The sequence below is a fragment of the Salvelinus namaycush genome, unplaced genomic scaffold (genome assembly GCF_016432855.1).
Source record: "Salvelinus namaycush isolate Seneca unplaced genomic scaffold, SaNama_1.0 Scaffold571, whole genome shotgun sequence".
Classification (NCBI taxonomy): domain Eukaryota; kingdom Metazoa; phylum Chordata; class Actinopteri; order Salmoniformes; family Salmonidae; genus Salvelinus; species Salvelinus namaycush.
In genome coordinates this window covers 134,598-147,069 of record NW_024061277.1, presented here as the reverse complement: position 1 = coordinate 147,069, position 12,472 = coordinate 134,598, and the positions used below count along the sequence as shown (strand labels likewise).

Below are 12,472 nucleotides of genomic sequence, written 5' to 3'. Positions count from 1 at the left end.
CTAATTTCAATGCTGTATAATGTGATATCTGACACAAAAACACAGCCACATTGCTATATTACACATTAAATATACAGTAAGTATTCAAACCAAGGGTGATTATTTTGATATTGGACAAGGTTTGATGGAAAACTTTCCCCTGACCCTCTCCCTCCCTCCTTCCTTTCTGACTTCCTCCTCTCCCACCCTCCTTCTTTCCTCACCTCTCACTCTCACTCTTCCTCACCTCTCACTCTTCCTCCTTCCCTCCCTCATTCCCTCCTAGGTAAATCCGTTGGCATCGTCACAACAACGCGGGTCCAGCATGCAACTCCTGCCACAACATATGCCCACAGTGCCAGCAGGAAGTGGTACAGCGATGCAGACATGCCCGCCTCTGCCAAGAAAGAAGGATGCACAGACATTGCCTCTCAGCTCCTAAACAACACTGACATTGATGTGAGCAGCCAAAACCCCTCTGTTGACCCAGAGAGTTATTGTTATTCATGACCTCTCAACTCCTCTATTGACCCAGAGAGGTAATGTTATTCATGACCTCTCAGCTCCTCTATTGACCCAGAGAGTTATTGTTATTCATGACCTCTCAACTCCTCTATTGACCCAGAGAGTTATTGTTATTCATGACCTCTCAACTCCTCTATTGACCCAGAGAGTTATTGTTATTCATGACCTCTCAGCTCCTCTATTGACCCAGAGAGTTAGTGTTATTCATGACCTCTCAGCTACTCTATTGACCCAGAGAGTTATTGTTATTCATGACCTCTCAGCTCCTCTATTGACCCAGAGAGTTATTGTTATTCATGACCTCTCAACTCCTCTATTGACCCAGAGAGTTATTGTTATTCATGACCTCTCAGCTCCTCTATTGACCCAGAGAGTTATTGTTATTCATGACCTCTCAGCTCCTCTATTGACCCAGAGAGTTATTGTTATTCATGACCTCTCAGCTCCTCTATTGACCCAGAGAGTTATTGTTATTCATGACCTCTCAGCTCCTCTATTGACCCAGAGTTATTGTTATTCATGACTTCTCAGCTCCTCTATTGACCCAGAGAGGTAATGTTATTCATGACCTCTCAACTCCTCTATTGACCCAGAGAGTTATTGTTATTCATGACCTCTCAGCTCCTCTATTGACCCAGAGAGTTATTGTTATTCATGACCTCTCAGCTCCTCTATTGACCCAGAGAGTTATTATTATTCATGACCTCTCAACTCCTCTATTGACCCAGAGAGTTAGTGCTATTCATGACCTCTCAACTCCTCTATTGACCCAGAGAGTTATTGTTATTCATGACCTCTCAGCTCCTCTATTGACCCAGAGAGTTAGTGTTATTCATGACCTCTCAACTCCTCTATTGACCCAGAGAGTTATTGTTATTCATGACCTCTCAACTCCTCTATTGACCCAGAGAGTTATTGTTATTCATGACCTCTCAGCTCCTCTATTGACCCAGAGAGTTATTGTTATTCATGACCTCTCAACTCCTCTATTGACCCAGAGAGTTAGTGCTATTCATGACCTCTCAACTCCTCTATTGACCCAGAGAGTTATTGTTATTCATGACCTCTCAACTCCTCTATTGACCCAGAGAGTTATTGTTATTCATGACCTCTCAACTCCTCTATTGACCCAGAGTTATTGTTATTCATGACCTCTCAACTCCTCTATTGACCCAGAGAGTTATTGTTATTCATGACCTCTCAGCTCCTCTATTGACCCAGAGAGTTATTGTTCTTCATGACCTCTCAGCTCCTCTATTGACCCAGAGAGTTATTGTTATTCATGACCTCTCAGCTCCTCTATTGACCCAGAGAGTTATTGTTATTCATGACCTCTCAGCTCCTCTATTGACCCAGAGATGTATTGTTATTCATGACCTCTCAGCTCCTCTATTGACCCAGAGAAGTATTGTTATTCAGTAGTCATTGATGAAGGTGAGCTTGAGACTATGACTAAAGATAATGTCATTAGGTCTGAAATCTGAAGGTCAAGTCTGAAGGTCAAATCTGTGGTGAATCTGGTTGTGGGCAAGCTGATTGCCTCAGTTGTTATTGTTATTCAATACCAACCATGAACATGAATGATGTGTCCGTCTCCAGGTGATCATCGGCGGGGGGAGGAAGTACATGACCCCTAAGGGCACCTGGGACCCAGAGTACCCTCGAGACCTGGCCTCCAGTGGCAAGAGACAGGACGGACGCCACCTCATCTCTGACTGGCAGAAGATGAAAGTCGGAAAGGTAGAGAGAGAAAAAAAACTATGGAACAACAAATTGACACACAACATTGGTTGCATTCAGCCACAAAATTGCCCAAAGATGTGTATTCAGACTGCCTCTCTCTCTCTCTCTCTCTCTCTCTCTCTCTCTCTCTCTCTCTCTCTCTCTCTCTCTCTCTCTCTCTCTCTCTCTCTCTCTCTCTCTCTCTCTCTCTCTCTCTCTCTCTCTCTCTCTCTCTCTCTCTCTCTCTCTCTCTCTCTCTCTGTCTGTCTGTCTGTCTGTCTGTCTGTCTGTCTGTCTGTCTGTCTGTCTGTCTGTCTGTCTGTCTGTCTGTCTGTCTGTCTGTCTGTCTGTCTGTCTGTCTGTCTGTCTGTCTGTCTGTCTGTCTGTCTGTCTGTCTGTCTGTCTGTCTGTCTGTCTGTCTGTCTGTCTGTCTGTCTGTCTGTCTGTCTGTCTGTCTGTCTGTCTGTCTGTCTGTCTGTCTGTCTGTCTGTCTGTCTGTCTGTCTGTCTGTCTGTCTGTCTGTCTGTCTGTCTGTCTGTCTGTCTGTCTGTCTGTCTGTCTGATAGGTGGCTCGTTATGTGTGGAACAGGACTGACTTTGACGCTGTGGACCCTGACACCACTGACTACCTTATGGGTAAAGGATTGTAGTATTCTGTCAATTCTTCTGTGTATTCTGGAAAGCTGAGTATTTGAAGGTCACAGCAAACATTACTGCTGATTCTTACTGTATATCAATAGACACTGGGGTGTCCTTGGTTTTTTCACTTTCTTACACTTTGGAATAGAGTTCCTCATCCTGCCTTCACTTAGCCTACATACAGTATATGTATTGTGAATATTGACTAAGCTGATACTGACTCATTTTATCACACATTTACACGGGCTGAAGCGCATTGCGTACACTCTACCTGTTCTACAACGTTCTTTTCTTACCTGATCAACCCTGTTCCCTGCAGCCCTGTTTGAGCCTGGAGACCTGCGCTTCGACGTGGAGAGAGACCCCACCATGGACCCTTCCATCGCTGAGACCACAGAAAAGGCCATCCGCATCCTCAGCAAAAACCCCAAGGGATTCTTCCTCCTGGTAGAAGGTGAGCAAAGGGTTAACCAAGCTGTCAGTCAATGAATCCATCCATCAACCCAATCCCAACAAGTTCCTCCTTAACATAGGTGCACGGGTGTTTGTTAAAATACAATCAATCTATTGATTGAATAATCACACCACTTGTTTATATAACTGAACACCAACATGCATTGGTTTCAAAGTGTGTGTGCCCGTATTTCTGGATCTTGAGTCAATACAGAGGTTAGTTAGTTGCTGTTCTGATGCTGTGTGCCTCTCAGCAAGACAGTTAGGGACTGCAGTGCACTACATGTATCTGCAGACTGGAGTAGGATCTGCATGTAGTACCTGCATGTGTTTGCCGCAGTGTGAGGGAGAACATTATGATGGAAAGGGGGATACCTAGTCAGTTGTACAAGTGAATGTCTTCAACTGAAATGTGTCTTTCACATTTAACCCAACCCCTCAGAGAGGTGCGGGGCCTAATACAACACATTACTGTCCCACAGTGGTGGCTCTTGGGTACAGGCCCTCATCCATCCTACCTTCAATCTGAGGCACCACCCTGGGACCTGATTGTGCTGTTGAGCGTCTTGCATCTTCAACAATGGGTTTTAAATAACACATCGCAGCAGGCTTTAAATAGAGCTGGGCATATGGTGCGCCGTACCCTCTCCTCCTGCTCCCTGGGGACCCAACATATTAGCCCAACTCCTCTCCACTTCCTGACTGCACTGATAAGAGAACAGCAGCTAGGTTCGTTTTACTTGGCTAAGTAACACTTGTAGTAGTGTCATTTCAACTTTATTTCAACATTACTCCAATGTTATTAGTGTTCTTTTTATTTGAATACCAGGAGCCAGTGGTTCCTTGTCGCTTACACACAGACCTAGGGTCAGCTTACCTTCCCCCAATCTTAACCTTCAATCTTTAGAGATGACACCAACATACTGAGCTTAGATCAGTGTTTATGGGTAACTTCATCCTTCTCTTTCTCTCTGTGTGTGTCAGGTGGACGTATCGACCAGGGCCACCATGCCAGCAGAGCCTCCATGGCGTTGCACGAGACGGTTGCCTTTGACAATGCTGTCGCCAAGGGCCTGGAGCTGACCAATGAGGAGGAGACTCTCACCCTGGTGACAGCTGACCACTCCCACGCCTTCACCTTCAATGGATACCCCTTTAGAGGGCAAAGCATTCTGGGTAAGCAACGACCTCACAGAAACAACTTTCTACATGGATTATGGTTTATGTTTTCCCCATACAGTTAGAGTTGGTTATTTTAGTAATCTTTCTGATTATAGGGCTTTTTCGCTACAGTGTTTTTATAGTTAAAGGAATGTTTGGTCAACTTTTTTTGGTGGTTCCATGATTAGAAGTTTGGGTCAGGTCATGCTAAATTGATGAAACTACCAATAGTCATGTTGCATTGGTTTAGTAATGTTATTATGTAGTGAAGCAGTAAGAATCTCTCCCCCCTTTACACACACACCCCTCCTCTGTGGACAGGACGTCCTCATTCTGACACCTCTCCCCCCACCTTCCTGCTCTGCACCCCCCTTCCCCAAGGTGTCACTCCTCACAGCTGTGATGACATCAGAGGTGGTGTGCTCCACTAGACGGCTTCAGCCTCCATCTGGGAGACGCCACTGGCACTTTGACATTTTCTCTCCCCTGCAATTACAGAGGAAAACAAACAGCTTAGATCACTCCCTAACCTCCCCTCTCTGCCTCTCTCTCCCTCCCCTCTCTGCCTCTCTCTCCCTCCCCTCTCTGCCTCCCCTCTCTGCCTCTCTCTCCCCCCCTCTCTGCCTCTCTTTCCCTCCCCTCTCTGCCGCTCTCTGTCTCTCTCTCCCTCCCCTCTCTGCCTCTCTCTCCCTCCCCTCTCTGCCTCTCTCTCCCTCCCCTCTCCCCCCCCCCTCTGCCTCTCTTTCCCTCCCCTCTCTGCCTCTCTCTGCCTCTCTCTCCCTCCCCTCTCTGCCTCTCTTTCCCTCCCCTCTCTGCCTCGCTCTCCCTCCCCTCTCTGCCTCCCCTCTCTGCCTCTCTCTCTCCCTCCCTTCTCTGCCTCTCTCTCCCTCCCTTCTCTGCCTCCCACCCCTTTCTGCCTCTCTCTCCCTCTATCGCTCCTTCTATGAGGCTCTCCAGCGTTCAGGCCTCCCTCCCTCCCGCTCCACTCCTCTCCTCCCTCCCTCTGCCTCTCCCTCTCTCTCTGTGGCTCCCCATTGTTCAGCCCTCTCTCCCTCCCTCCCTCCATCCATCCATCCATCCATCTCTCTCTCCCTATCTCTCTCTCTCTGTGGCCCCCCACTGGTCCAGCCTCCCAGGTCTTGGTGATTAATGCAGTAGTGAAACACTGAGCAGTTCATCAGTAGGGTCTGGAAAGTCTAATATCTCATCTGTCTGGAGACAACCTGCTCGACCCCTAGCTCCCTTGGGACACACTCCTCCTCTCTTACTGTGTGTGTGTGTGTGTGTGTGTGTGTGTGTGTGTGTGTGTGTGTGTGTGTGTGTGTGTGTGTGTGTGTGTGTGTGTGTGTGTGTGTGTGTGTGTGTGTGTGTGTGTGTGTGTAAGACCTTTACATTGTGATTCATCCCACTGTGTGTCTCTCTCACAGGGAAATCTCCTCTGTATGGGAAGGATATGCTACCTTACACAACCCTGATGTACGGAAACGGCCCTGGATACAAAGTCGTAGACAACAAGCGCCCTGACATCGGTAAAGTGGATACACGTAAGAAACCAAAACTATGTTCTGTTCTTGTATAGCTTTCCTCTCTGTACTCTCCTCCCTTCACCTGTAGCCTTCCTCTCTGTACTCTCCTCCCTTCACCTGTAGCTTTCCTCTCTGTACTCTCCTCCCTTCACCTGTAGCTTTCCTCTCTGTACTCTCCTCCCTTCACCTGTAGCCTTCCTCTCTGTACTCTCCTCCCTTCACCTGTAGCCTTCCTCTCTGTACTCCCCTCCCTTCACCTGTAGCTTTCCTCTCTGTACTCTCCTCCCTTCACCTGTAGCCTTCCTCTCTGTACTCTCCTCCCTTCACCTGTAGCTTTCCTCTCTGTACTCTCCTCCCTTCACCTGTAGCTTTCCTCTCTGTACTCTCCTCCCTTCACCTGTAGCCTTCCTCTCTGTACTCTCCTCCCTTCACCTGTAGCTTTCCTCTCTGTACTCTCCTCCCTTCACCTGTAGCCTTCCTCTCTGTACTCTCCTCCCTTCACCTGTAGCTTTCCTCTCTGTACTCTCCTCCCTTCACCTGTAGCTTTCCTCTCTGTACTCTCCTCCCTTCACCTGTAGCCTTCCTCTCTGTACTCCCCTCCCTTCACCTGTAGCTTTCCTCTCTGTACTCTCCTCCCTTCACCTGTAGCTTTCCTCTCTGTACTCTCCTCCCTTCACCTGTAGCCTTCCTCTCTGTACTCTCCTCCCTTCACCTGTAGCTTTCCTCTCTGTACTCTCCTCCCTTCACCTGTAGCTTTCCTCTCTATACTCTCCTCCCTTCACCTGTAGCTTTCCTCTCTGTACTTTCCTCCCTTCACCTGTAGCTTTCCTCTCTGTACTCTCCTCCCTTCACATGTAGCCTTCCTCTCTGTACTCTCCTCCCTTCTCCTGTAGCCTTCCTCTCTGTACTCTCCTCCCTTCACCTGTAGCTTTCCTCTCTGTACTCTCCTCCCTTCACCTGTAGCTTTCCTCTCTGTACTCTCCTCCCTTCACCTGTAGCCTTCCTCTCTGTACTCTCCTCCCTTCACCTGTAGCTTTCCTCTCTGTACTCTCCTCCCTTCACCTGTAGCTTTCCTCTCTGTACTCTCCTCCCTTCACCTGTAGCTTTCCTCTCTGTACTCTCCTCCCTTCTCCTGTAGCTTTCCTCTCTGTACTCTCCTCCCTTCACCCGTAGCTTTCCTCTCTGTACTCTCCTCCCTTCACCTGTAGCTTTCCTCTCTGTACTCTCCTCCCTTCACCTGTAGCTTTCCTCTCTGTACTCTCCTCCCTTCTCCTGTAGCTTTCCTCTCTGTACTCCTCCCTTCACCTGTGGCATTCTTGATAAATATCACTCCTGCAGAATGTCTATCTCTCCAGTCCATATTCACATATTTATTCACCTTGGTCAGAGTCGAAGGACTACGTGCAGCTGTCTGCGGTGCCCCTGGACACTGAGACCCATGGTGGGGAAGATGTGGCAGTGCTAGCCCGCGGCCCCATGGCACACCTCTTCCACGGGGTCCAGGAGCAGAGTTACCTGGCCCACGCCATGGCCTACGCTGGCTGTGTGGGACGAGACCTCAGGCACTGTGAAAGTAGACCTCAACACACCAATACCAAGAGGATCCTCGTCACTACTACTGATGATGATAGGAACAGTGCACCATCCCAGGTATCCTCCATCTCTCTGGTTACTGCCCTACTGGCTGCCGTGCTGCACTGAGAGACTGGTGGAGGTGGAGAAGAGGGAGGGACAGAAAGAGAGAATGAAAGAGGTCCATTTGTTTTGCTACTCCTCTTCAACAAAAAAGTGCTCTGTACCAAAATGATTTTGTCAAATTATGTAAATTATGACAATACTCCTAATTTGTATATGTTTATATTTAAATAAATAATATATTTGTTGCTAATAAAAAGTATATGGACTAGAAGATTTTGCCTTCATTTTAGCTCTGAGTCAATAATAACACATTGGTTAGTCAGAGAAAAATGCTATAGGCCTACTTAGTTGTGTGAGGAAACCATAGAAGGATTAGGATTGGGGAATGACTAGTTCCCTCCTGGCGACCAAAGCCGTTTGATCTCCTATTCTAATATCTGCGTCGCTAATTGAGGATCGAGGCCTGCAAGTGTTTGATGACATTACTACAGCAGCCCATTAATAATGCACAATATTTAAAGATCACATATTTCCGTCCCATAATGACAGATTATTGTAATTATTGTGTACAGCTGTTGCAGAGTTTGGCTATTACGAGTGACCGGACCCTCCTTGCACCCAATTTTGTCTTCTTCTTAAAGCATCAGGTCATTTCCTTGTAGCTGTAGACACCCTTCAAACTATTGCCATTGTATTTATGTGTAATTGTTTAATCCACCATTCGCGTAGGCTACTTGTGGAGCAAATAAGAGGACCACAATGGAAATAATCTGTAGACTTCTTGTGTGTTTTGTGAAGTCTATACGCCATCCTTTCCTATTGTAATGATCCAACTGCTATCTCAGCCAAGCCTTGCCAATTCGTTGAGCTTATTACATTAGTCAATTGGATCCTTGAGCTATTAATTGATTTGCAATATAGCCTAAGCAAATATATATTGTGCGTCTGGCTTCAAGCCGCATCATTCCGCTGCACCGCGCAACATGCCTTCTCTCGACTCGGGTGTTGTTACACAATACCGCCTTTTGGTGCCGCTAGAACACAAAGAAAACAGCTCTGCGGCATGTTGTGTGTTATATTCAAGTTGCTGCAAATTTGAAATGTTGCGAAATCGAGACAGATTGCGCAACAGTGGGTGTATGGTATTGGACAGGTAGGACAATAGGTATCAAAGGACGGTGAAAGGGGTAAAGAGGAAAAAAACACAGTGAGCTTCTACATTCCAAAAATTAGGGGTTCAACAAGGGTCCTTCTAACGTCCTCAAAGTTCCCTGAAGAACCTTAGGGTTCTTGGCACTGAAATATTGCCACAAAAGGTTATTCCAAGAACCCCATAGGAGGTGGGGTTAGTCGAGGAGCCTCTTTAGTTATTCGGGGTTCTTGCAGGAACCTAACTGACCAGCTTAAACAGTTTGATTTGAATTTGATAAGACAGCAGGTTTCTCCTTTTATGATGATACCATCGATCTTTTCATATTTATGCAAATGGATGTGTTATTTCACACTTTCTCCCTTTTTAGAAATTCTGAAAATGGCCAATTCAATTGATAGGAATCAACAAAGAGGTAAGAATATGTAAGAATATGTAAAAGCTGCGTTGGGTGCAGATTACTGAATGTCTGGCTCACTTACTTGCATGTGTCTGCAGGTATACTGACCAGGAGGCACACAAAGGTATATATCATTGGTATTGGTTTGTCTCATAATGTTATGCAGATCACATGTACAGTGGGGCAAAAAAGTATTTAGTCAGCCACCAATTGTGCAAGTTCTCCCACTTAAAAAGATGAGAGAGGCCTGTAATTTTCATCATAGGTACACTTCAACTATGACAGACAAAATGAGAAAAAAAAATCCAGAAAATCACATTGTAGGATTTTTTATGAATTTATTTGCAAATTATGGTGGAAAATAAGTATTTCTTATTCCACAAACGTTCTCTGTGGAACCATTAATGGGGGTTTTAAAGGGTTCTTGAAGAACTTATAGGGGTTCCCACAGTTTCAAAAACTCCTAAAGGCTCCTCCAGCAACCTTTTATTTTTAGTGTGTGTCTGTCTATCGTGCTGCGTAGGTCTGAACAGCCGTGATCTCATCATATGAATAGGCCTACTTTGGCATATTTTATTACATTAAAGCCTTATTCTAAAATTGATTAAAAGTGTTCTTTTGCCTAATCAATCTACACACAATACTCCATAATGACAAGGCAAAAAACGTTTTTAGAAATGTTTGCAAACTGAAATATCACATTTACATAAGTATTCAGACCCTTTACTAAGTACTTTGTTGAAGCACCTTTTGCAGCAATTAATGCCTCAAGTCTTCTTGGGTATGACGCTACAAGCCTGGCACACCTGTATTTGGGGAGTTCTGTAACGCTTGTCGTCTGTAGGAGAAGAAGAGGACCAAGGTGCAGCGTGGTAAGTGTTCATATCATTTAATAAAATATGCAACACTAAACAAAACAACAAACACGACAAACGGACAGTCCTGAAAGGTGACACAAACACTAAACCGGAAACAACCACCCACAAACACAGGTGGGAACAGGCTACCTAAATATGATTCTCAATCAGAAACAATGATAGACAGCTGCCTCTGATTGAGAACCATATCAGGCCAAACACACAGAAATACAACACAAGGACAACATAGAACACCAGACATAGAATGCCCACCCAAACTCACGCCCTGACCAACCAAAACAGAGACATAAAAAGGATCTCTACGGTCAGGACGTGACAAGTTCCTCGCATTCTTCTATGCAGATCCTCTCAAGTTCTGTCAGGTTGGATGGGGTGCGTCACTGCACAGCTATTTTCAGGTCTCTCCAGAGATGTTCGATTGGTACAAGTCCAAGCTCTGGCTGGGCCACTCAAGGACATTCAGAGACTTGTCCCGAAGCCACTCCTGCATTGTCTTGGCTGTGTGCTTAGGGTCGTTGTCCTGTTGGAAGGTGAACCTTAGTCCCAGTCTGAGGTCCTGAGCGCTCTGGAGCAGGTTATCATCAAGGATCTCTCTGTACTTTGCTCCGTTCCATCTTTGCCTCAATCCTGACTAGTCTCCCAGTGCCTGCCGCTGAAAAACATCCCCACAGCATGACGCTGCCACCACCATGCTTCACCGTAGGGATAGTGCCAGGTTTCCTCCAGACGTGACACCTGGCATTCAGGCCAAAGAGTTCAATCTTGGTTTCACCAGACCAGATAGTTTTGTTTCTCATGGTCTGAGAGTCTTTAGGTGCCTTTTGGCAAACTCCAAGCAGGCTGTCATGTGCCTTTTAGTGAGGAGTGGCTTCCATCTGGCCACTACCATAAAGGTCTGATTGGTGGAGTGCTGAAGAGATGGTTGTCTTTCTGGAAGGTTCTCCCCTCTCAACAGAGGAACTCTGGAGTTCTGTCAGAGTGACCATCGGGTTCTTGGTCACCTCCCTGACCAAGGCCCTTCTCCCCTGATTGCTCACTTTGGCTGGGCGGCCAGCTCTAGGAAGAGTCTTGGTGGTTCCAAATTTCTTCCATTTAAGAATGATGGAGGCTACTGTGTTCTTGGGGACCTTCAATGCTGCAGAAATGTTTTGGTACCCTTCCTCAGATCTGTGCCTCAACACAATCCTGTCTCGGTGCTCTACGGACAATTCCTTTGACCTCATGGTTTGAATTTACCACAGGTGGACTCCAATCAAGTTGTAGAAACATCTCAAGGATGATCAATGGAAACAGGATGCACCTGAGCTCAATTTCAAGTCTCAGAGCAAAAGGTCTGAATACTTATGTAAATAAGGTATTTCTGTTTTTTTATTTTTAATAGATTTGCAAAAATTTCCAATAACCTGTTTTCGCTTTGTCATAATGGGGTGTTTTGTGTAGATTGATGAGGATTTTTCAATTTTCCGAATAATGCTATCACGTAACAAAATGTGGAAAAAGTCAAGGGGTCTGAATACTTCCCGAATGCACTTTAGCTAGCCACAGATGGAATCTGAGTATGTAGACCTATTTTGGCGGCTCTTAGCTCAATCCCACCGGTCCACATTTGAACTACAGCAGCATCGCATTGGCCGCCCATAGTGACTCTGAGACACGTTTCCCTTGGCTAGAGTTAGTGATTTTTATAAATGACCCCAAATGTTTCCTCGCTTGCAGGGCGAGAAAGGCAGAGGTAGACCACCACAGCGTAATGCCTAATTAGGCCAGCCATGCACCTGCTGCTGTTATTTTAGCCATCCTGATTCGTCTATTAGACCCCCTCCAGCAAAGCTTTCCAAATGCCCCTGCAAATGGTGTGTGTGTGTGTGTATGTGCGTGAGAGAGGAAGAAGATAAAATTAGTAGGCCCTGTATTAGAGAGACAGAGCGAAAGACCATTACTGTGTCCTCCCTTCCTGCCATGCATGACGGCTCACATCAATACTTCTGTCCAATAGAATATAGTACCACATATGGAGTTTCCTCATTACTCAGGCCAGGCCTGATTAAATCACTGGCCTTACAAATGGCGTGGGCCTGTTACTTCACACTAACCGCTGTCCATGGTCCTGAAATAGTCCCGATTCGAAGGTTATGGAGCCTCACTGCGTTATTTTCTCATTTCCATTGAAACACCACACATTTAGGTTACTTTTACTTGGTATTTTCCACCCCATTAGATCCCTGGTAGGAGCTGCACGTTACAGCCGTATTCTAGTATGTATTAAATAATTTGTCCCTCTCATCAATATACACACAGTACTCCATAATGACAAAGCAAAAACTGTTTTTTGAAATGGTTGCAAATGTATATATATATATATATATATATATATATATATATATATATATAAAAACTGACC

The 12,472-nt window shown here is 45.9% G+C and overlaps 1 protein-coding gene across 1 annotated transcript; it reads left to right on the top strand.

Moving 5' to 3' along the window:
- Nucleotides 1-265: 265 nt before the first annotated feature.
- Nucleotides 266-7,706, top strand: alp3 (alkaline phosphatase 3; the record flags this gene model as incomplete). The annotated part of the gene is made up of 7 exons (XM_038986758.1): nucleotides 266-438; nucleotides 2,104-2,244; nucleotides 2,793-2,862; nucleotides 3,185-3,319; nucleotides 4,303-4,494; nucleotides 5,907-6,023; nucleotides 7,393-7,706. Coding segments are annotated over 7 exons (1,142 nt in total), but the record flags the coding sequence as incomplete, so codon positions are not given.
- Between the last annotated feature and the right edge of the window lie 4,766 nt (nucleotides 7,707-12,472).